Here is a 24,354-nt window from a genome sequence, read left to right on the forward strand (position 1 = left end):
CAACAACAGTAAGTACAGCAATAACAACGAATGCGATCATATAAACAACCAAATTAGTAACAACTAAATGTTGACAACTTGACCAGCTAATCGGTACAAAGGAGGCAAAGCATCTCGGCTATTTGTGTGAAGTAACGTATTGTAGTTCACGAAACACGCCGGACTTAGCACTCTTGGCCCTGAATGACCTCGGCAAACGTTATTTGCTGGAAACGTCAAAATTGTGGTGGATCTCGTGTGGTAAAATCGAGCAGTATATGTCATGTCGTTTTGAGTGGTAACACACGTAGCCCTTATCACTTACCTCACCTCCTGTTGGTTCTAGTGCTGTTTCTATTTTTCGCAGCCGCGACTGCCTGGATCGTTTTTCCCCGCCAGTTTTAGATAGCAATAGCGGCGTAGCGTGTAGTGCGTCGCGAGAGGGAGATAGAGATAGAGAGAGTCTTGTGCGAAAAGATGAAACCTTATGAGATAGGTAAAAGGTTAGGTGTCATTAAGTTTTAGACGTCTTCAACGTCGTGCCGCCACCAACTATAGTAGAAACTTTATAGAATAGCAATAGTGGTAGCAATGAAAGGCAGATCTTTCGAATATGACTACCCAGTAATTAGTGATCACAATATTCTACAAGGCGTAACAAAGCTTGCTCTAGTTAGTGCCATTTGCAATTAATTAATTAATCATCATCATCATCACCGTTTTCGTTGGCCCGGCAACGCAGCGACGCCACAAGCGTCCTCTGCAACGTCATTTTCTTACCACCAATCTCCACGCCCAGTCCATCCCAAAGTCCACCCCAAAGAACAACAGCTATCCCATAGAATTCGAACCGCATTGAAATTAATCCAGAAGAATGGCACGGTTGATAGGGCTGATTGTATTTGTTGTCAATCCCTTCTGCGTTCAGCACTGATCCTGTGGCCGTCCTAGGTCCACTACCGATCACTGCCCGCGCTTACTCTGTCCTGCCATGGTTGGCAAGTACAAAGCTGTTACTGGCAGTACAGCTGGAGCGTACCAACAGCTTAACAACGGCCTTGTCAACCAAGTGAACAAATCAACTGGGGAAATAGGGTGGATTGATAGGTGCGCGGAAGCGCACGAGATTCATTAGGAGCGCAGTGGCTTCGATAAAAGGAACTACGTATACTGATAGCACTAACCGCCTTGGGCCTAAGTCAGAGTCCTAATTAGCTAAACGAGCTATTTGTCTTGAGGGGGCAACAAATTCTGTAGAATACCCGGGTCAATAACTGGCTAGCCAATAAGTCAAGCCTTGCCTTTCATCCCCTGACACATTTAATATAAGGAGATATATAGGGACCAAGAAAGAAATTGTTTCAAACTAATCGTCGTACGTCTTAATGAGTTAGCTACACAGAGACTCCTATGCTACCGCTATTGACTGAACGAGAAACAAACTCGAGGAGGCTAAAGAGCTGAAATGCGTAATCTGCAAGTAGAGCTTTGGTCGGTTTGTACAACTCGTATACATAACGTGTTATCTGTTGCGATCTTCAGAATCTGTATGATAAAAGAAACAGTTTTGTATAGTAGCAAATAGACACGAACATCGTAGCCGCTAATACTATACGAAATCAATCATAAGAACACAGATTATGGTCACGGTATCCCACGGTTGCTGAGTACATTCATGATTAGATAGCTTCCATGGGCATATGGGTTTTTGAGGCGTAGGAAACCGTGTCTTCTGATCGATTGAGATTACAAACTTCATATTATACATCCAGCCCCGTTAAAGGTGCTTCTACCTAGCTGTTACAATGGCCACTCAATTTAATTAATTGTTAATTATTTGATTAATGTTAATTATATAACAATTTAATACCCATCAGGTTTTGGTTTTGCTTGGATAAACAGAGCACGCCCACCTTGAGCACAGTTACCCAACGTAAATATCATCTAATACAGTAACGCATAACAATGATAGTAATAGTAATTGACAATCCCGAATCTCAATTCAAGAACCCTCGCTTGGCTATTTATAATATCTGTACTTTGTGTCACGGTCTTCAGGATCGTCGCAGTCTCCATTTGCCGATCCAAGCGTAGCTTCAGCCAAAGTCTTCAGTCGACTGCAGTGCGTGGACTCGACACTAACAAGAGCTGATACTTGAAGTCAGTCCTATAACTCAGCCGTCGTCTATTTTATGTCACCAGATAGACCATAAAAGAGAAAAGCTCATCATTCCAGTGCCGGATGTTAGTTAGTAGCTGTCCATCTAGACACCGGCAGGCCCAACCGCAGAGAAGAAAATATTTTTGCAAAGAGAGCAGTTATATGTCGGTCACGCACCAGTCGACTTAAGAGCGAAGAATTCTGACCGTGAACGCTAATCAACGTGTGGCCACAACTTAGTAACAGAAGATCAGCTTGGGTAATTGAATCTGATCGATCCCTATAATAGATCCATGCATATTGTTCTGACTCTGATACAATTCGTTCACCGTCGCCGATGAATCATTGTTGCGCTGATCCTATGTTAGAAATCGTGTATCTTCGATGCCCAGGCAGCCGTGCGTCGGCCCTTCGGGCTCTAAGGAGAATACCGCTTCTTTCGAACCGTCCTGATTTGCTGCCATCGGCCACCCTGCAGCACTCCACTAGACGTCAAACTTACGTAAGTTTTAGAGGTGATTTTAGACTTACTTGTTTATGCATCTCAACGTTGAGCCCATAGCTCATTTCGTAGTACATCACGTAATGGCGCTGCATCTCCGTCTTCTCTGTCGCTAATTTGTCGCATTCTAGCTTCAAACTGAAAAAACAAAATCAGAAATTGTTTATTTGCTAGCTATACGGTAACTCAGAACCTATTTGCTTGTACTGGTGTGTCGGAAAGCAAATGTCGCTATAAATAAACATTATTGTTGACGCTCGTTAAGGTCGAGTAACTAAGTCCATCTATTAATTCTATGTATTGGTTTTGCTTTGAAAAAACCAAAGTACTACTCATAACACGACGAGATCTAGCGAATTTCCCTAATGACGACCAGTAACCGTAGTAGGCAATCGATAGCACAGTAGCACATCTAAACATTCTTCCTGTGTAAATAATCACCCAAATTCGAGGCCTCCCTCGCTACAGACTGCTATATAATTTGCCCTATGTTACCGTCGACAAATACGTTGTCCATTTATGATGATAGTACTATATAGGCATATGTAATGTTGGAATTCAACAACAGAATTCACGCACCGTAAACGCGTGGGCTCAATTGCCCCATAATAAAGCAATGCATAAAATCGGCTTATAAATAGGATACGTACGACTACCGCTAGCTTTCGCAAGCAGCATCATTAGGTTAGGAATGGTTGTTTTGCCGAAGCATTAGCAGATAAGCATTTGATAATATCGAAAGCGATTCGTTTATTGCCAAGGGGGGCAAAAAAACAGAAACCGCCTATACTATACTTCGTCAAGAACGCACCCGTCAAAATAAACGTTCCGCTATATTACTGCATTAATAAACGATGCCCGTATTTTAAGCGGCGACTGAGTATCGTTCGATCCGATGCCGCGCAGGGGGGGGTTCCTACATCTTTATAATTCATCTACAATGTAATATTTTTCCAGTAACTTCCTAAAAGCTTTGCCCGCCGAAGGGCACATTATTGAATTAAAAGCAAAGTTCCTTGATCTCACATAACGTGAGTGACATAGTTCGATTCGAGTTGAAGAGAAGGGTTGTGTGGGGCAAATTGTTAATACATAATCGGTATATGTATATATAACAAAAACGTCTGTTTACGCATCGGGAGTACAAACATTGCTTCATTTTTCGTCAGCTAATGCAGCCAGTTGTCGAGACAGACGAATTCGCTTATTGGCTTACAAATGTGTACATTTGTGCTCAGTAGGTAAACACCAGTATACTCTATTTGGCGGGGTGCACTGCGCTTGCCAGTTTAGAACTGCGTTCCAATGTATATAGTTCATTCTGTAGGATTCCCTTCGTGACTGTAGACGACAAACACCTATTGTTTTTTGTGTATAATCGATTGATCGTAGTAACTCGCGTCTGCTAATTTGTGCCTCTTGATGACCTGTCTGAATCAGGATACCGATACCACATCTGTCGTCCGTAGTGTGTACTTGTACCTCATGCTCAAACCAGTCCAAATATCATTTCCATTTTCTAAGCGTAACATAATAGTGGATGAATGAGCCTGCGCTGACCCTGATCCTGATTGTCTCCCTAATTGGTGCACGATGCTGAGCGCTCTGCACGTATCCATACAGCGTTCAGTGCGTTTAAGCAGCCTGATTGCCAGTTTTTCGGCTGATTATATCTTTTTTCATATACGAATAGGGGCATCATAGCATCTATCAGCATTTTAAACATGCGCACATAATAGCATATCGAACTGAGTTGCCATTGCTGGCGCTTTTTTATTGCAGGCCCGATACTCAGTGACGGGTTACTGTCGCTCTTTGAATAACAACAGATAGACAAGACGGCACTTGCGCGAAACGTTAACGGAGGACACAATAGCGCTCGCCTCGGAACGTATGTGTTATAGGCTTGTAATGAGCAAAAAAGCAAAGCTACCTGTAGTATCGGCTTAGTAGCATTAGAGCGAGTATTATTATATAAGCACGGTTGCAGTGGACACAGCTGAGACGTATGCACAAACGAAAGTTCTGTATCTCATTGATTTGCTGCTACAAGAGGAGACAGAGGGAACAAACCGGGCCAACTGAGTTGGACAAGCCAAGGACAAGACCGAACGCAACGGAGCGGACGCTGTTTCCTGAGCATTGTCGTTGTTATTATTTCGTATCGTGCTTCTTCTATCTTCCAGCCTCGGTCTGTCTGCCATATGCGTCGCTACTTACTGCAAACTCCCCAACCACTTGCCGCATTGCCCCGTCAAACAACGGCGGCGAGGACCAGCTTCTTCGATGGCATCGCCCATTACCCCACCCATATCCCGCGTCACTCGTCATCTGCATGGCTGCCTGCGCGAACTGTCCTACTCTGTTCTCTTCTTGAATTGTCACGCAGTGGCCCATTCGTCTGTTGGGCCGTAGGCGCCACACTGGCTTTTGCCTTCTGATTGCTAGAGCTCTTCTTTCTCGCGTTCTAGCCTTTCCTCATTTGCTCATATTTCACGCGCCAACGACGGGGCGAGCAGCGCTAAAAGTGTTGTAGCAGCGTCAACTGCCAGCGGCAGAATACTTCAACGGAGGTAACGTTCGCAGCAGCAACAGCGATAGAGGTCAGAGTGGAAAAAGTAGACGAACTATATAGAATCGGCCACTGCCGGCGCTGGGGCATAGACCCAAGAAGATATTCGAGCTGCCGTAGCCATCAGCGTGGTAAACCAGCAGTGATCCTCGCGCTCACGGGGATCCTGTAACGATATAGATGTGAGTGGCGACGGCCATGATGACGGCTGCGGTACGACCCTTTTTCATCTCTCGTTCGTGTCGGTTTGTCTGTTTATAGGAAGACCCTCCGCGGCTCCTACTGACAACTGCTGGAAATTATAACAGTAATAAGGGTGATATCTTTCGTTGGCAGCAACTGGCAATGCTTTCGACGGGTAGAGGCGTGCCCTATCGTTGCCTGTCAGCCGCATTATATACTACAGCACATATTATTATATATATATATGGATGTTTATAACTCTGTCCTTATGAGTTTGCATGTGTGTCTGAGCGCGTGATTGTGTATTTCCCTGTGCTTGACGCCAACTCGCGTTCACTACGGCATGTTTATAGTAAAGCAGCTAGATAAAATGGCGGTGGTGCCCTTCAGTTAAAATGGGGCTAACCGCAGCCGTAGCAATAGCTACCGTGGGCATTAGTAGCAGACTCGGCTTAGCTATTTTCCACCGGCATAGCGAAAGCATGTAGCGCGAAAGAAGACGTGAAACATTAATTGCGAGTGTTCTGTTGGACTTTTTCTCTCGCTTGATCACTCTTTCCACAGAGCGGCACTGTTTTTGCAGCTCCGTCTGCCCGTCGATCTTCCCGTCTGTCCGGCAGCTTCATTCACTTATCGACCAGCTGGCTGTCCGTTTTTCATGGGGCAAGCGAAACCATTACTGCCACCGATGCTGATGCCGACTTCGGCGTCGCAAACGTTGTCAGAACGAGAATGAACAACGCTCATTTTCTTTCGCTAGGAGGCAGCGCCAGTAGCAGCCATAGCGAAACGATGACCGCAGACGACAGGCAGCCAGCCTAAATTCGATAATGTGCGAGCGTGTGTGTGTGTGTGTGTGTGTGTGTGTGTGTATATGCTCTTCTAGAAGAAGAGCGCTGAGAAGATAGTCCGTAGAAAAGTGGGAGCCACTACTCTTGTGGTTGTAGTCGTTCTTCTCAGTAGTACTTCTCATAGATAGGTTGACAGGTAAGGAACGCGGCAGGCTGCGGCAACAGGCTACGAGAGGCCGAGGCCCGACCGCAATAGCGACAACAAGAAAGCCCTTGTCGACTGCAACTATCACCACAAGACCATAACATCAGCACGCTGCCTAACGGCCAACCGCTATCAATGGCAATAGTAGCGGCGCGAATTGCGTTCTATATACAAGAAGGGTCTATGGCCAAAGAGTCAAACATTTGGCCGCATCAGGTGATCGGCCACTATCGTCCATGGTCTAAGGCGCCCGAATACAGCAGTCGACCCGAGCGGCTGGGTAACGGGTCGCCAAGTAGATATTGCTTAAGCAATGCTACCGATCTACCATCCACCTTTCTACCATTACGGCCATCTACGGCAGCTACTTCCAGCGAGGATACGCTTCGCAGCCATTGTTTTTTTCTATAGCCTCTGCTGCCACAGCAGCAGCAGCTTCCACTAAGCTCAAATAGTGACCGTAACAGTGTTAAAACTATAACAGTACTATTACTCTAGAAGTAATACCTTGTAGACAACACATTCACTTGTCTGACTAATCTAAGTCGGTGCGGTGTTGTTAGACTAATGCGCCTCAGCAGGCCTGCCAGTTAGAACAACGGGAGAACGGAAGGCTCGGATGGACGAGACGCCAAAGATGACTACGGCGAACAAGATCAAAGGGAAATAAGGATAACGACGACACTGCGGCGGCAACAGCAAACAACTTGTCGCTGACGCCTATAAACAGATAGGGCCAGCGCCTGTCAAGACAACTGGGCTTGTGTGTAACCGTGGCAGAATAGAAGAGAGCTTTATGTTTACGTTTTCACTGTCTCCTTGCAGCTTTTAGCAACGAAGCGTCTCGGCAAATGAACATATTGATTGTTAAAGAAGGCATCCGTCCCTCGTGTTTGGAAACGAAGAAACGTGGCTATTGTCTCACGCGGAACGAATGGCCAATACAGAGAATCGACGGAAAGCGAGAGTATTGTGCATCTCCCGGCTGCTTCGAGTGTACAATAAAATCTGCTTTATCTATTGCTATGACATAAAATAGAACTAGGAAAAACAGAATACGAATTATTGCACTGAGAGCGGCAAACGATCAAAAGAGAAGTGGCCGTCGCTGCTCAGTCGCTTATAATCGTTCAACCGTGTTGCAGATGTTGTTACCCTGTTTTGCTGCTACACCAGCAGCGTGAGGTGCTTTGCAATAAGAAATGGGAGCTAGCTTTTTCCCATCCACAAGGCTTTAAGTCGTGCTGCGCCCACGTACGACACACGAATCGGTAATTTGCAAACGAAAGCAATGTTTGATATGATAAATTGCAAACACAGGGAATTGATTTCAAAAAGCTTCCAGTCGAAAAAGGCCCATAAAGGGAAGCGGCCGTATCGAATATGTAAGCAGAAAGAGGACCCTCTTATAATAGGTGTAAATATAATAACTTATATACACATATAGGCACGACACTTTACAAAAGCAGAGACGCGTGCACAGCGAAACACTGCCGCCAGCCGTTTTATTGACGGTAGCGGAGTAGAAGCGCATCTGTCACCTGCGCTTCGGTAGCGGATCCGTTAATAAGTGGTCCACTGAACAACTACTGTCGACGGGCTCCCGGCCAGCCATTAATCCCGTCCGTCTGCAGCAGTCGCGACCGAAACTGTCCACTTGAGATATAGGAGCTTCGTGCCTGCTGCCATGTCTGTTGCATCATTGTTGAACGCCGTCATCTGTACGACAGGCAGGGGTGGCAGAAGAAATAATAGCAGCAGCTGCACCGACGCTCAGTGGAGTCAGTCAGCAACGCTACAAGATGGCCTCTCCGTGGCCATGCGTGCCTACAACCTCTACCTTTGATATCCCTCCTCAAACAGCACGCAGACATGCCGCTTGCAGTGCAGTTCAAGGGGGCGTATCAAGCCACCCGCCACTTTCAGCTCGAATAAGGTGCTGCAAAGCGCCATTTTGCCTTTACGAAGGTAGCGAATTAAAAGAAGAGGCCGGTTAAGGAACCGGACGAAAGAAAAGCAGACATTTGGTGACGTCTATCAAGCGCAAAACAATATTCAAGAGATGGAAGAAAAAAATAGATTGTTCTTTTTCTTGGCATTTCGCCTTTATGCGACGCTTGATGATACCTAGTACATACTATACTATTAGAACAAGTGAGAATTAGCCTTTGTTCCGCAGACTTATTTTTTTTTCTCTCCCACTCTCTTACAGTGCGCATGTGCTTCGTTCGTGCATCATCAGACATCGAAGCACGATCAGTACTTGTCGCGCCAGCGGCGCAACGAGGCGATGGCGATACCGGAACGTTTTGTCTCCCGTTGAACCCCCCACGCTGTATCGTTCACGATGTTCGTGTAGGTACGAGCATGACCATAGGAGACATGTGTGTCTAAAAACACAATTCAGCTGTACGAAAATAATGGAAAAAAGTGGGTTGAATCGGAACGCACCGCGCCACGACGTACCATATGGTGCCGATTTATCATGTTCGATTCTCCTCGATGCGGCATGTACCTCAGCATCAACTCATGAAAGAAAAACGAGATAGCTTGTTCTAGAAATCGAATGAGGCGGAAGGCTAGCAGCAGAGAAGGAGGCAATAAAAGCTCGATCACAAGCGGCGCTTCGAAGACGCAGTTCGACCCTATGCGTCTCGTTCCTTTGAGCTTGCACATGGGATTCGGCGCACTCAACATACAACTGCAGCCGTTGAGTGACGACCCGTTGCTACTACAGTGATAACAAGGTACGAGGTCTAAACTACTTTTGTTTTTTTGCTGATCACTAAGTTATGCATATTTTTGCATATTGAAGCATACGTCACCCCTGGTGCTTACCATCAGTGTGAAGCATTGTCACACCGACGAGCACGAACAGACCACGCCTCACAAGACCGTTTTCCATTAGCATTTTAACCGGTATTGCTCGCACTCAGCTGAAGAGACGATTTGACTATTACACCTTTTTCGCTAGCAAGTGAGAACGACGGGAAGATGGGAAAGAAAGAGTTGGTCGTTGTTAGTCGCCAACCTACGACCTGCACTCTCACCAGCAGGAGCAGGCTCATAATTTCGTTGTCAAGCAAGAGCACGCCTTGTCGCAGTGTTAAAGTGGTAGCAAATCGATAGCAAACCGTGGGGGCCAGTTAGACGACGGTCACCAAACAACTATTGCTTGCCAGTACATTACCGAACAACCGAGTACGATAATAGAATTGATTAGGCAGAGCTGAAACATTTCAGAAGTATCAGAAGAAGCAGGGAGCGCACGAATCACGGGAAAAAGCTAAATATAGAGATAATGGGTTAAACAGCGCGTCAAAGGCTCAGACGGCACCAGCGGACGAGATGGCCCCGTTACCATAACAGCTACGTAAATCGAGCTGTTGCTACAATAAACTGCTGTCCTTTTGGCACTGCTTTGCGCTACCGGCAGGAAAAATGGCGAGCAGGGTATTTGCCACATCCAGGTTACTGATCTACTTATTGGTTAGCAGAATTGATGCACGTACGGTGGTCACTGCTTATCGGAGTGGTGCGCCAGGCGAACGGCCGCCGCAGAGGCAACATTAGCACAACGACGCGATGGACGAGAGCGGCAATAGGCGATTGAGCAACAGCCGAGTTCAACCCTGTTTCACTTTTCTAATGGTGAGAGGTAACGTCAAAATGGCACTGGAAAATAGCAGTGAGCGGCAGCAGTAGCGACATCACCATTAAAGCGCAAAATGTAGATTGTCAAGCATAGCACGTCCATTATGACGATACACACGTTCTCGCATACGGCGACAGCGATAAGAGGCGCAGCGTCTCCGAGTGGCAGGTACCGGCGAGGCTGGTGTTGCGATAATACGAAACTGATGCGTGCACTCGGTCAGACCCACAACTGCCAGTATATACATCGAGAAACCGCACATAGATCGAAGTAGGTATCCACTCTCAAGAGACACACAGTGTCATTGGGCTGCAGGCCTAGGCCACGACAGACGGGTAGTCGACCAACTATGGGGGCTGATAGTACTTCTGGTCGCTAGCGAGGCTACCGAATCGACTAGGGTCGCTGTAGAGTAGCAGAGGCAACTACCAGGCACAGGAAATAAGTTCAGTTTGCACCCGTGAGCAGCAGTTCCAACGAGATCAAATGTGGGTCGTCATAGGCTAGCTTCGAGTGTTGAACGGTCCGCGCCGGTCAGCCCACGGATACAACCCACTATTATCTGCTGCCCAGAACTGAGACAACGACGACAGCAACGAATTCAACAGACAGCCAAAGCAAGCAGGATACAAGGCTTAATCAAAGAAGCGCTAAGATTCGAGATGGGGAAACGGCGCTGCCACCGCTCAGTGATACGTTGAGTAACCATCGGGCCGACTAGCGATTAATGACTGTGGCAGCGATGGTCGTTTTGCCATCCCGCTGTCGATCTGCCGATCGTTCCCCTCGACTCAGAGTTCATCTATCTTGCACTGCGTGGCTGATGCCGGAAGACCTGTCAACGAGTGCGTTGGATAGCTAGCAGCTGGCATTCTATATTCCAGAATAATATGTGCATGAAAAAATGTTGAAAGGATGTCATCTTTTACTTAGATAAACGTACGGTACTTCCTTCCCTTGTTGCGCCGTCGTTGTCGAACCCAAAAGCCAACCCAGGAGGGACACGGAACTTTACGCACTAGTTGTTGCGTGTTGTGGGCGCCTGGGCCGTTCTCGCGTTTGTCTGTCCTGATTAGCTGTCCGTTACATTGTACTTGGCGCAGAAACAACAACAACAACAACAACAACAACAAGCTTCAAGTAATAACCTTTCTATCCTGTTTTTCCACTTCTATCTGTTGTTAACGTCTACCCCTTTCCCATAAGTCGACAGTAACCAACACGCGATCCGGTTCCAGCGCTCTTCACTCTACTGATGTAATCGTATGCTTCTTGGCTACCATAGGGGCAATTTCGAATTGAATTGATCGCGGTGATTACCTGTGGCGAACACAATGAGACACGACCTAAGGCCGAGCGCGGCTTGTCCTATCGTTCCATCACAATTCCTCCCCTGCATACATACGGCCGGGGCTCCGACAGGCGACATGTCAGTTGTACACAATTTATATGATGCCCCCCGTTTTACCCATGTTGCCGCGTTTGCCACACTCGAACGCACTTGAACTATAAAAATCGTTTTCTATATCGCCTCTTAAGCCGCTACCCGTTGAATTGTTATACACCATAGTCTTGAGCTGTTGTCAAGGTCTATCTATTTTCTCACCCGATCACATCCATATCGACACATAATCGTCGCATTGCTTTAATTAAAATATCTACATTTCAAACTGTGATCAGTCGGATACCACATTCTCTATATATCAGTTTTTGTTCAGTCCATTGTCGTCATAACTGAAAGCCGATAGAGTGGACTCGATAGACAAGAGGCCGCGGTTGAGGAGTAACTTTTTTGACCATGTACTATTATTGTTATTATGGGCATTCGTTGTACCACTTTATTTTAGTACTTATCAATGGCTGCATTCACAGTAAGCTATATTTATAATAGCAGATGTTGGGGCCTAAAGACGTTGGATTCGGAGAGATGGCATTGTCTATTGTCGAGCGCTCGCGGGCGATTTCTGATGGCAGCAGAAACATGTGAGATTGCTCGTATCGTCAACAAATTCTCTATTTTTTTTTTACCTATAGTCGAGTCGAAAGCGCCAATCGACGGGACAGGCGAGTCGGATGACGGCTGGATTATTTTGTTGCGCGTTATTCTTCGTCGTATTTCAGATGGGTCTGTCTGTCTGTTGGTCGGTCGGTCGGTCGGTCGGTCAGGCTTTCTCTCCCTCCCTCCCTCCCTCCCTCCCTCTCCCTCTCTTCCTCGCTCTCCCTCTCTCTCTGCCGCCCCTTTCCCTGTCTGTCTGCAGCAACGATAACATCAGGGAACCGTAACGAGTCTCAATATCGTCTCTGCATGGAACGCGGGTCTTCATGGAAAGGGCACCAGCGTCAAACTCGAGTGTAGTTGCTAGGTCGTTCATACTGGAGTTTGTTTTTGTCACATAATAAAGTGAAGAAATGGCTAAAAGAGCCAAAGAGTATATCTTTGCAATCGATAGACAGATAATAGGCTCCATTGCCCCGACGACTGCTAGATACTCGTAATACTCATGAAGCTAATACATATATCATCAGTGGTTGTTTAAAAGCATTGCCATCCTAAAGCGTAGAGCACAGTATTTGTTTTATCTGCCACAAATCACAATGTGAGCCTTAGTGAATATCTCTGTTAATTGTTACACTATACGAAGATATGCGACAGCATATAATGACGAAATACAAATGCGGTCTCTGCCTAAGCGGAAGATGCTATTGAACGTACACCCGCGCTATTGTTTACCTACATATATTTCGCTAAGTACTTTTTAGTATGAGTATCAAGTCGATATAATAAACGTGCGATCCTCAGCTTTCTTACCTGTGATACTGAGCTTGGAGAAAACTAAATTCCTCTTTGATTCGGTCGCATGATTCGTTTACGGTGAACTTGAAGGGTTGTCCAGGCTGTCCGCCGGGCGGTCCCGCCTAAAAGTCAATGAAGGACAAGCCAGCCATACGAGGGGGAGGGAGACGTCCGGTATAGAAAAACAGACGCACACAAACGCATATACACAAATGGTTAGCGATTACTTTCACCTAAAAAGACATTTCTAACGATGACCGTGATAACAATAGTAGATGCAGATGACATTATACGTAAGCTCTCTGAGTGCGTTTCAACTTCCGCAGCGTGCAAAAACTATGTACTTTTTTTTATAAAGCGAAAGATACTTGCGAAAGTTTCTAGTCATATCCGTATGATGATGATTTTGTAAGACGATGCTTGATAATACGATGCTATTTATTTAGGCATTTGTTGACGTGATAAGAATCGTGCAAAATCATACAGACAATCTCTGCGTGTATGTATATATATATATATATATATATATATATATATATATATATATATATATATATATATATACCGAATATATTCTTCATTATTGTGTGCTCAACAAAAAAAATGAGATGTACGTATGTAAATAGAAACGACAAGGGCATGCGCGTTCAAAGAAAAGAAAATATAATATCAGGAAAAAGCACAATAAAAAATCCGCTGAATCTAACCACTCTCAGAGAGCCATGTTTTTTGTGGAAGTTTTTTGGCGCGAAAATTAATTTTCTGACCCTGTAGATTTCACGGAAGTTCCTTCTCGGAGACCTGCACATATTTAGCTGCACGGTTTAGGTTTTCTTCTGAACCAGTTATCGCTTTCCCGAAATTAATCCTGCGCCCGCCGTTTTGAGTGTAGCAGAACGCAATACGGGGACACAGAATCATCTTCGGAGCTTGCCAGACACCTAGCGAACAAACAGGATTGTTCCCCTTTCGCTCTTGTTTTGAAATTGAACGAAAAAGCTCGTGTTGAGCTCAATTCATCTAAAAACTCCCGTCCTAAATATCAGTTCACATCGACTGACAATCAATTATAGTTGAAGCAGCTAAATACGTGACTGTGTTGCCCAGTTATCGAAAAGCATTAAATCCGGCCAAAAAGTACTGCAGACAACAACGAACCGGTTAGCACATTCGTATTGTGAGCTATTGCTGGCGACTAGAGTTTTCCAGGTTTCGATCTGTCTTTTCCCCTCGACCTTGCGCCCCCACCACAGCGCCAAATAGCAGCTGCCTCCCCTATGAATGTCGCCGGACTTCTGCTTACTGCTACCCGCTCACGCACGAATCACGCTCCAGTGGTTCCCTGCTCCCCCAGCGATTGGCCTATTCTAAATTGAGTTCTCGTGCTTATCCAAATTGTGTTGCGTTTTAAATACTCGGAGATCCCGCGGCCACAATCAGCCATAACCACAGACCGAACGATCAGACGAGATCGAGCTATGGTTCGCTAGTAGCCAGAAAGATGCTCACTCTCAACGTATCGACTTCGAGCGGAGAAAAACGATCGATGCCAGCTAATTCCGGCGATAATAATTCAACAACGATACATCGATTGTCTACAGGCTCATTATATGCGCCGCGTTACTGCGCCGTAAACACTGACTACTAAAGTGGCTTCCAGTTGTTTCTGTCTTTTGACGTGATCGTTACCACAAGCGTCTCCACTACCACTGGCCGACCTGCCTGTCCCATCGGCTCCAGCCTACGGCCACTAAACTATCACCGTAAAACAACAACTATAACCCTCCGACGACCAGATAGCGCTTTCAACAATTAGCTAAGACCGTTTGGGTATGAACCCAGCTAGGACATGTATAACGTAATTGGCAGTAGTGCGACGGGCTGCATCGACAAATGCTGCTCGATAGTTTGAAAGAGATATCCCTAACTCCTGTCGCGTATTGCCGTACGGAACGGCATTGCTCTGCAAGGTTATGTGGCTGTGGTTGTCGTAGGCCATAACCGTACATGCTTGCGGCCGCAGCATTGATTCGATACGAGTCGGCACTCTTAGTGTGAACTGCCGCGCTTGCTCGCGGGGCTTTATCTGGGATGAATGGGTGATTCGCTAGAGATGGGGGAAGCGTGAAGAAGAAAATCACCTTATCGACCGCGCCAAGCGATCTGAGTCGAATTGGCATTGAAGACAGCAGGGAAAGAGAGGCAAGAAAAGGATGATGACGAAAGTCCGAAAAGAACGATGGTAGTGTTAGCAGCAGTAAGCGTCCGTCACAGTCCCGGCCGCCAATTCTTCTAACCGGGTGACGATTCCCTACGAGTGAGGATACGCCAGGCACCGGTCGCTATCATGCAGTGGTCGTCGGCTGCTTAGCCACAAAAACCAGTGGCCAAAGCAGTGACGCGGGCAAACACAGCGTCTCGACTCAGTTGCCATATTAGCTAGTAGCTGGCTAGACAACAGCCGATAGAGGGTTCTGATTGGACGCTTTTGATGTTTCACTGTATATTCGAGATGTGGATACGAGTATATATCTGGATGAAAATAACATCAGCTTCAACGGCTCGTTAATACTTACGAAGAGCACCTATGTACTAGAAACGGGAAAAACAACTTCTCTGGCAGCTTGAACCGCCGCTTCTACTGATGGCGCTGACGATGCTGGCGAGCAATGCTGACCGAAGAACGATGTCAGAGCTAGTTGTTAGCGGTAGCGAACTGGGGGGTGACTAGAGGGCTCTAAATAGATCTAAGGTAAAAAAGACCGAGAAAATAAACCTGGGAAAATCATCTAAAGAACGCGCATTAAAGAAAGCTCAATTTGACTTGATATCTAGAAAGTATAACGAACAACGAGCTCGTTCGAAGCACCCGAGAACTAACCTGATAAAGGCCGATAGGCCGTAACCTTGAACTGTTCAAAGACACGACAATAACACTCAGGCCAAAATACGCTATGAGGCTTCCTACATCATGACGTTGCTCTAAGTTATGCTCATCGCCAGAGACAGCTTGCCAATGAAAAGGTAAACTACTACTATATATATATATATATATATATTCATAAATTGCACGAGCCCCGAAAAAAAATGGCAGCATGTGCCATTAGCAATGGCAGTGCTAGCGTACATTCATTCTATCGAGGGTGGCTGCAGCAACGGTTTGGGACGTTGTTGTATAGAAATATTTTTGAGCACATGAGTACATGAAGGGCATAGTGAATACCGCGCACTCAGTTACATAGGCAAATATTACTAAACATTTACACTCACGATAAACTCTAACCACAGTTATAACACAATATGGTGTTATGACCACAACTGACAAACCGTTATTTAGCATGTCCCCAAGAGACAACTCTGAGGTGTACAGTTTCTGGAAAGTATCAAGCAATCCATTGTTGTCATTGTTATGGCGGTCAGATATACGGCTTTTGCGGGTCAGATGCTTCAACGATGTAGCTGTCGATAATCGTCCACTCACCAATCTTCGGTTCCACTGTGAAGAAATATTTATGCAATCCGGTCGGCATCAATGTCGAGATTGATACTAGGGTCATGTGGGCTCATAATGGCCTGTTTTGGGCATCTCTGTGTAATGCCATTTTGCTGTTACCACCGATGCACCCTGGTCCACCGCCCCTATTGTACCAAGTTGTATTGCAACGGTTCTCATTGTATTATTTAGAGCCTTCGCATGGCTGCAAGCGCGCAAACTCTGTAACCGGCCACTCGCGTTTTGTCAGTTGATTACCGATGAAAAATGAAAACCATTTATGTCGCGTCGTCGCTATATTCAATAAAGCGATTACGGAGACGTCTAGCTGAGTGTGCACGTGTATCCGCAACATGCCATTTCAACTGACCGTGAAGGCTACGTGGCGAGCCGTGAGTGGTCTACCGTAGTAGATAGAACCACTTGTGCTTTTTTATTTACTACTTTTTGATTTATATGTGCATGTTAGTAGTATGTAAAAGCTTCCGTTTGTCTACTCGTTTTGTATACAAGTTATCATTTAACCGCCACGAAGGACACAACGATGAGTACGAAACGACACGGTGACGCCATCTACAGCCGGCAGTAAAGCGGTTATCATCCTCGATCGTCCACAGAGTGTGAGCCGTCACCGGACGCCACTCGACGATCTCAGCTCTCTCCGCTCTGACACTAACTAACGTCAAAGAAGAAAAAAAGAGGACGTTCGGTCGGCTGCTACACAGCAGAACGCTACATTGACGATTATAGTGGCGACAATGATTAGAGCGATAGATATCATCGCGTCTACGCTGATGCGGAACGACACGTTCCCTTTCTCATCGGCAGACCTTTCGTGTCTAATCATCAACGAAGTGAAGAGCAACAACGAACACTATCGATATAAACAATACTGCTGTTTATATCGATGTAGCTCTCGCTGTTCACTGGCTGGCCTCCTCCCGTTAGTGTTTTGCTGCTGTTCGATTCGACCTATTGTATATATATATATATATGAAGCCTTGATGAAAAGTCATGGCTTTGCTGTCTCTTCCAGCTCTAAGTCTCCCCCATAATGCACGGACCGTGTACATATTTTTGCCGGGAATAGACGATCCTGCGCATAGACAAACGTAAATCGAGATGAATTGACGCTTCAGCCACTGGTCACGACCAGGCTGACAGGCCCATCGAGCAACCCAATCACCCAGCCATCGTATTCTGCAGCTTGACGCAGCAACACGCTGTATGGAGCGTGTTACTTTGGCAACCGGATAGCAGCAGCGGCATCCGTGGCAAATCAACGATACGCAATCCAGCCAACTACACAGTCCTCTCGAAGCACGTTCTTTAAACAGACCAGACTCAACGCTTTGAACTTTTGGCTGATTCCTGGGCTCACTGACTCCAGTAGACAGAGACGGGAGGAGTGAGCTGGTAAAAGAACCGCACCGATCGATCATCACTATCAATGTAAAACAGAGCACTACACTTGAGATGTATCGGAGCGCCTGTAGAGGCTCAGACACATTCGTAGAGCAACAACAGACAATGGCAGTGACATCATCAGCTGCTGCTGCTGCGGCAGCAGCATCGCCAACCAGAAGAGCGCACGATGGTGCGCGCTATTATCAAACGTGCAGAGGTCCCTTTCTTTCTATCCCCCTCTCTCAAGCAAAGGCAGATACAGAGCGGATAATTCGCTAGCCACTGATTAAGTGATAACACAACTCTAGCGAAGTTTACTACTGGACGCAGCGCGAATATAGGCGGTAACAAGCGATACAAACGGCAGCAGCCATAAAGGAAGCGCGCCAAACCTACAACGCAAATTCTGCTATTGATACAACTACGACTGGTACGGTTGCCGCCACCTCCACTGCAGCGCATACATCAAACAGTAACTGAGTGTTTCACTCTTGCGCTTTTTTCTGTGTAGATGTATTCGTGCGGTGACGTTACTGGTGGGGGTCGAATCGCCCAGTTTTGGGGGGCGACGACGACGGCCGCTGCCTTGCTCGCGGTGGCAGACACAAGCAACGGGGACGTGGCTGCCATAAAGTGCAGCGGTAGCAGCAGTCACAGTATTAGCAGCATGCGGCGAAACGACGCGAGCCGATGTTCTGTCTTCGCTCTACTCTAGAGCCTTTCGGTTCGTCCGTCTATCTTCTGTTCCTCGCTGCCAGCAAACCAGCCGATTTGCCGGCCGGCCTTTTGGCCTATCTACAATGTGTACCTTAATGTAGACAGTAGCAGCGGCGATCGCTTCGATGCACAGTGGCAACGGCCGTAACGATGAACTATGGCGCCGACGACGACAATTTCGACAACGAAGAAGGCAAGTGACAACAACCGCAACGCAATTCAAGGCAGAAGCGAACGATTGACACGCCGGTGCCGACAGCAGGGGTAAGGACAACAACGCCAATGTTGTCGACGACGACAACAACAACAATAAACAGCATCGAAAGGCAGCACTGGTTGGCGTTTCGTGATGGCGACCAATATGAGCGCGCAACGAGTTGTCGTGAAAAAAACCAAAAAAACAAGAAGAAGGGAAGGGGCAGAAGCAAAACAGTTAAGGAAAAGTAAACAACGTAGGAAATGAAGGGATAGGGATGACTCGGGTAGATTGAAGTTGAGCGAGCTAGCTAAGCAGCCGGCAAATGAGCGAGAGAGTGAGCGACTAAATGAACAAGACGGAACAGGAAACAAACGAAGGGAAAATAAGCAGCGACGAAATAATGCTGCGGTGGCGACAGAGTCAGCGTCTTGTTGCATTGACATCTACCTTTGCCGCTACTGCATACAACAACTGCTGGGGCTGCTGCTGCTGCTGCTGCTGCAATTTTTGCTGTAACAAACAACAGCAGCAACAACAGCCGTAACAACAATTCGGAGACTCCTTCCGCCCGTTCGCTCGATCGCCTGCCCGCCTGACAGTGGTACTTCTCGTCGCCATTATACAGTTGTTATTGTTGATGACGACAGAACTGTTTTTCTTGTTGTTGTCGTTGCTCTTGTTATTGTTGACGTCGTCAGCATCGCTAATAAGTACACCGTGGCAGTAACAGCCATTGTCGTCATGTTGATAGCATCACAACACACTAACAGCGTGAAGTGGCCTGAGAGACGAACGCAACAACAACAAGAACGAACGAAGACGAGCAGCAAGAGGCCTTCAGACTGCTGCTGCTGCTGTCATTGCAGCCACTTCACCATAGTCAATTGATGCGCTAGAGACGACTCGGATCACGGGGAACGTGCTCTGAAGGCATAGGAAAATCCAGACGGGTGAACAAGCGAAGATCGGTCAAATCGGGCAGAACACAGCGACGTCGAAAAAAAAAAGCAGAAAGAGAAATGACTGATGCTGCTGCTCGTGCCGTTGCTTCTTCTAGCAGTCAGCATTCCCTGTTGCGGTGGTATTCTCACAGCGTCCGAGTGGCGATTTGAGCGAATCGTAGCAACAGCAAACGAACGAGAACAGAGAAAATGAGGAAAAAGTAAGTAGAAGAAAAAAGAAAGGCTCAAGTAAAGAGAAAACGCTGATGATGACAAAAACGAAAATCCAAAAAGCGACCAGCGAACGCAGAATTGAGGAGATACCCACTACGAAAATACGAGTGCACCCAACGCTGTGTGGCAGTGAACGAGCAGATACAGACAACCGAACTATCTTCCAGAATCTAACCCCCGCTTGGCCCTGATTCCTTCTAAATATTTCAGTCCGCCTAGCAGACGCACTGAGTGACTGTCCATAGAGTATCGGAGTTCACGGAGAATCACTTTACGTTTAAGGTAGAGTATATTATTATCTCTTATTGTTGGTATTGTAGCTGGTACGATTGTGGTCGTCTGGTCTCGTGAATAACCTTTCTAGAGTAGAATAATTTTTCCAGCAGAAAAAATCGTTCTGTAGAGTTGCCGTGGCGTCTTGCATTTTGCAAACGCAATATCTCGGTTGGACCCAGATGTTGACGCGCAAATAGGCGAAAAAGACGACGCGTTGACAACAACGGCAGTGGGCTACAGCAATGACGCTAGCTTCGACAACGATTTCCCTGTTAATAACAAAACTAACTGACCTAACAGATCTATGTTATCACTAACTGAACAACTACTAGCTAGGGACGTCTGTTACGAAACGATTTTCTGTAGGAAACAGCTAGAATGTATCCCAGAAAAAAAAAAACAAGAGTTACGTGAAGCGGTCAACGGCTCTGAGGACGATTGAAGTCAGTTGAAGAATGACTGGGAGAGGAGTCGGCACGACGAAACTTCGACGTCCAACAGGAACTTATGAAACTTTTCTCCTCAAATACAATAGCTGTTACTATCGTGAGTCGTAGTGGTCTTTGTCTGCGACTTGTCTACCGTCTATTTAAGCTGTTCGCTCATTTGGTCGAATTCCGTGCGGCTTGCTTGGGCCTCAAGAAAAACAATGAATGCGTATTACATAATCGTATTGTACAAAAGAGACTGTGTTTAAGAGATTTCTATAGTTGTGTGCGGGAAGCTTCTCCAACGTTAGATTCGAATTCCGCTTTCAGTCGTTTTTACCTACAACAGCTAAATTGCCGCCGAACGTCACCTTGTATCTGCCCGCACTGTCACAAGATTGCGCTAGCATTGTGGCGAAAAATCTAGTACGCTATCACCGCGACATTATATTATCAGAGACCCAGGGACCGGACAGAGGTATAACGCGTCTTGTATGCTTTTCCCCGCGTCTTGTACTTTTCACGAGAAAAAATTATCATTTTATGGGTGCTCGAAGGGCAAACAGGAAGGAGATGGCCGAACTAGGCGACTCACTAGTCATCGCCTACTCTGTTGCGTTTTTGATGGTGGTACTAAAGTGTAGTATAATGCACACACCAGCGATTCGTAGTCAACGATTTCCTACTGTTGTGCGGCGGGGTGGCATTTACGGTAAGTAGTTCTGTGGTTAAGTTTAAAGGACAGAAGAAATAGCTGTGCACCGATCGAAGATAGAGATGCAGCCGGCTGTTGGTGACGACATAACCAGCGTGACACCACCTGTACAGAGCTCATCGATTGAACTGGTTTTATGGAATGAAAATTGCCTATGCAATAACGTTCGAAGGAATCAGTTCGATGCACGAATCGATGACTCTGCAGGTCAGAAGACTGTGCAGCATAGAAGGAAAACCCTTCGGGAGCGGATCCGTGCGACAATTCACTATATGGGCGGTAGGGGGTGTTGCGAATGGGAAAGGTAGGACAAAAACGTTAAATGTGAGGGAACAAAGCAAGAAATGGCCAAAAAGTAAGTGAGAGTTGACAATCCCGACACCGGCTTCAAAAAGTGCAGTAAAAAAAAATCCTCTATATCTACTTTTTATCTTCGACTGTTTTTTTTTTACTCCGTGCTTGATTTTCTGTTTTTACTTCAGCGCTGATTTCGTTGACTTCGAATTATTATTTGGCGCGTTTTTCTTAACAGCATTTGCTGTTAGTAGAAGAGGGACATCAACTTCAATGGCGACTTTCGTGACAGGGTCCTCCACTACGTCCAACAACGTTTTTTTTTTCTCCTCTTGCTCTATTCTGCCCTGTCGTCACCCCCTTCGATCCTCGCTTGTCCTTTTACCCCCCTTTCTCTGTTCTCCCTTCTCATGCAGGCGTTGCGGTGCGGGAAGCACCACGTCGAGCAAATAGGCTACACCGAACTTCTGTCATGTAATTCTGCTGCCAGCTATCAGCTGCTGTACATTAGAAATTCCACAGCCCACCTGCCGATCCACCCGTTACAAACGGAACGGGTCTGTAGCCATTAACAGAGACGAATTGCATCAACAGCAACAGTAGCGGCGGTCAGGTAAATTAGCAAATGATCGAATCAAAACTGATCTGAATTAAAAAAAAAACTGCCGCTGATCAAGCAAGCAACGCCAGCTTGTAGGCTATGAGCTAGCAGTGAGATAGAGAGTAACTATTACACCGTATATGTCGTGAACAAGAGTAATACTCATCAAACAAATTGGTGTATTCGGTGCCGGAACCAATGGAACTAAACGGGAAAGTAGACTTCGGATCAAGTGATGTTCAATGCTAAACATCGATTTCGTTGTTGAGCCCCAGAAGGAAACAAACCGAGAAATAGAAAATCTGATTTGAGCGGTTAACAATCAGATGGCCAAGTCTTGTTGCAGGTGATACCGTCAATTTGGTTGACAGTTCGCTACAACAGGTCGTTGGATTCGTGCCGTCATAGCAAATCATCGCAAAGTCTTATTGTCGCCGATTCGATTGCCATATAAGTACTTCCTACAATGGACGTAACCATGGTTTTGATGTGAGAAATTGTGGTACAACAGTAAGAGCTTCGGTAGTGGTGAAAAGAAAAAAAACGTTTCGCCGCCGTAATAGAGATCAGCAAAGTGAGATGACAAACGAGGACTGGGTTTTGCCGAGAGGGGGCGACAGAATGGAAAACAACTTGACAACAAGCCGGACGGCGGACCAACCACACGCCAGATAGAAGTCAAAAAAGGTATCACAATAAACATATTAGAAAGTTGCTACCGGCACGAAGTCGTAATAACAGTGGAAGACAAAGTGGTCGTGAATTCGGTAAAAAGAGACGTTCGTCCAGCTTCTATGATTGTAGCCAACGTTGTTTTCGTGTTTCTACCTACTTCTTTCAGTGACATGATGATTCGCGCTAAATGGGACATCAGTAAATCAATATAGCTACATAACGTAGCGGATGTAAATACGTAATACTCAAGCTGTTGGCAGCGGCTCGCTATTTCTAGCGTAGTAGGAACAAAACAACAGCAACAGCAACAACAAGAACAACAGCAGCAGCAGCAACAACAACAACAACAACAAAATGTAGATAGACAGTTGCCAATGGCAATTCAAAAGGGGGGATGGGGAAGGGGAGGGGTCGGAGGGCGGAGAGGTCGGAGCGGCTGAGGTGGAGGGAAGGGAAAAAGCACAAGGCAAGTAGGACTGTGCTTGTCGGAGCTCTCTACTACGTCATAAGGGCGAGTCGTTCACACAGATTGATATTTTATTAGCCGGTTTTTGTTCGATCAAATCAGTGAGTGGACGTAGATTACTCATCGAAGACGACGATGATGGCGGTCGAGGCAGTACGATGATCAAAATGCAGGTTGTTTTCGTGTCTTTTTTTGATTTAGCCACTGCTGCGACTCCTGCGGTTCGAGTGTCCATTTGTAGTTGTCTATTGCTAGCGCGCCTGTGCGCGATAACTGCTACTGTGACTGGCAATAGTAGCCGCGACTTCAACTATACATACATGGCACCATAGGTAGCGTGGTGTGGTCGGCGGTAAAAACGATGTTGAGATTTGTTCCGAGACAAACAAATTCATCGTCGAACAGGAACAGGAATACGAACGCACACACACTCGAGATCAGGCATCCAGCGGCAGCGAAAATCAAAAGCGATGGCCATAGAACTTCTGCCGGTCGTTGCGCTGGTGATGCCAGCGAAAAAAAAAAAACAAGCGGGAATCGTAGCCTGAACTACGGTCAGATCTGCTAGCGGTACAACGGCCAATCATCGCTACTTTATAATCTATGATATTGTAGATTCAGCGTATTGAAGTGTAGCTCAGCTTTAGCGTAAAGCAGAGGTAGTGGTTAGATTAGCGGGATACGTTTTTTGAGTGCGAAAATAACAGCGCGATGGCTGGCGCTCACCGTCACGCATAAAGTTGTGAACAGTGAACGAAAACCATGAGCGCTGACAAACAATAACACAATCCGATCTGATCTGATCTGTTTGATCAGTCGAAGATGGCGATGGTCATAATGGTGTTTGCAGAAACCCTGCAGTTCGTCTATTGTTGTAGAAATTTGTGGAAGAAAAACTAAAGTCAAAGGAAAGCATCCAGCAGACAAGATAGAAAAAAAAGAAGGTGCGTGGTCAAACTCTTCGTCAAAGTGGACACTTCACCTTGTCAATTCCTGATGAAGGCATTACCTTTTTCTTCGCCGTCTGTAACAAAAAAGAGACGAGTGTTAGTTTTCAATGAACATA

The 24,354-nt window shown here is 46.2% G+C and overlaps 1 protein-coding gene across 5 annotated transcripts in view; it reads right to left on the bottom strand.

Annotated features, from left to right (window-relative positions):
* Window positions 1-24,354, bottom strand: part of gro (TLE family member transcriptional corepressor groucho) — a 113,117-nt gene that overhangs the window by 16,717 nt on the left and 72,046 nt on the right. For 3 of the 5 annotated variants that reach the window (XM_086993760.1, XM_022812431.2, XM_022812433.2), the window contains 3 exons: window positions 24,298-24,312; window positions 12,858-12,964; window positions 2,672-2,780 (listed from right to left, as the gene is read on the bottom strand). In XM_086993760.1, the coding sequence (XP_086849886.1) occupies window positions 2,672-2,780; window positions 12,858-12,964; window positions 24,298-24,312 (231 nt within the window). Of the gene's footprint in view, window positions 1-2,671; window positions 2,781-12,857; window positions 12,965-24,270; window positions 24,313-24,354 lie in introns of all 5 variants that reach the window. The other 2 variants (XM_022812430.2, XM_022812432.2) reach the window with 1 other exon arrangement.

Source organism: Varroa destructor, unplaced genomic scaffold, assembly GCF_002443255.2.
Source record: "Varroa destructor unplaced genomic scaffold, Vdes_3.0 BEIS01000006.1, whole genome shotgun sequence".
Taxonomy (NCBI): Eukaryota; Metazoa; Arthropoda; class Arachnida; order Mesostigmata; family Varroidae; genus Varroa; species Varroa destructor.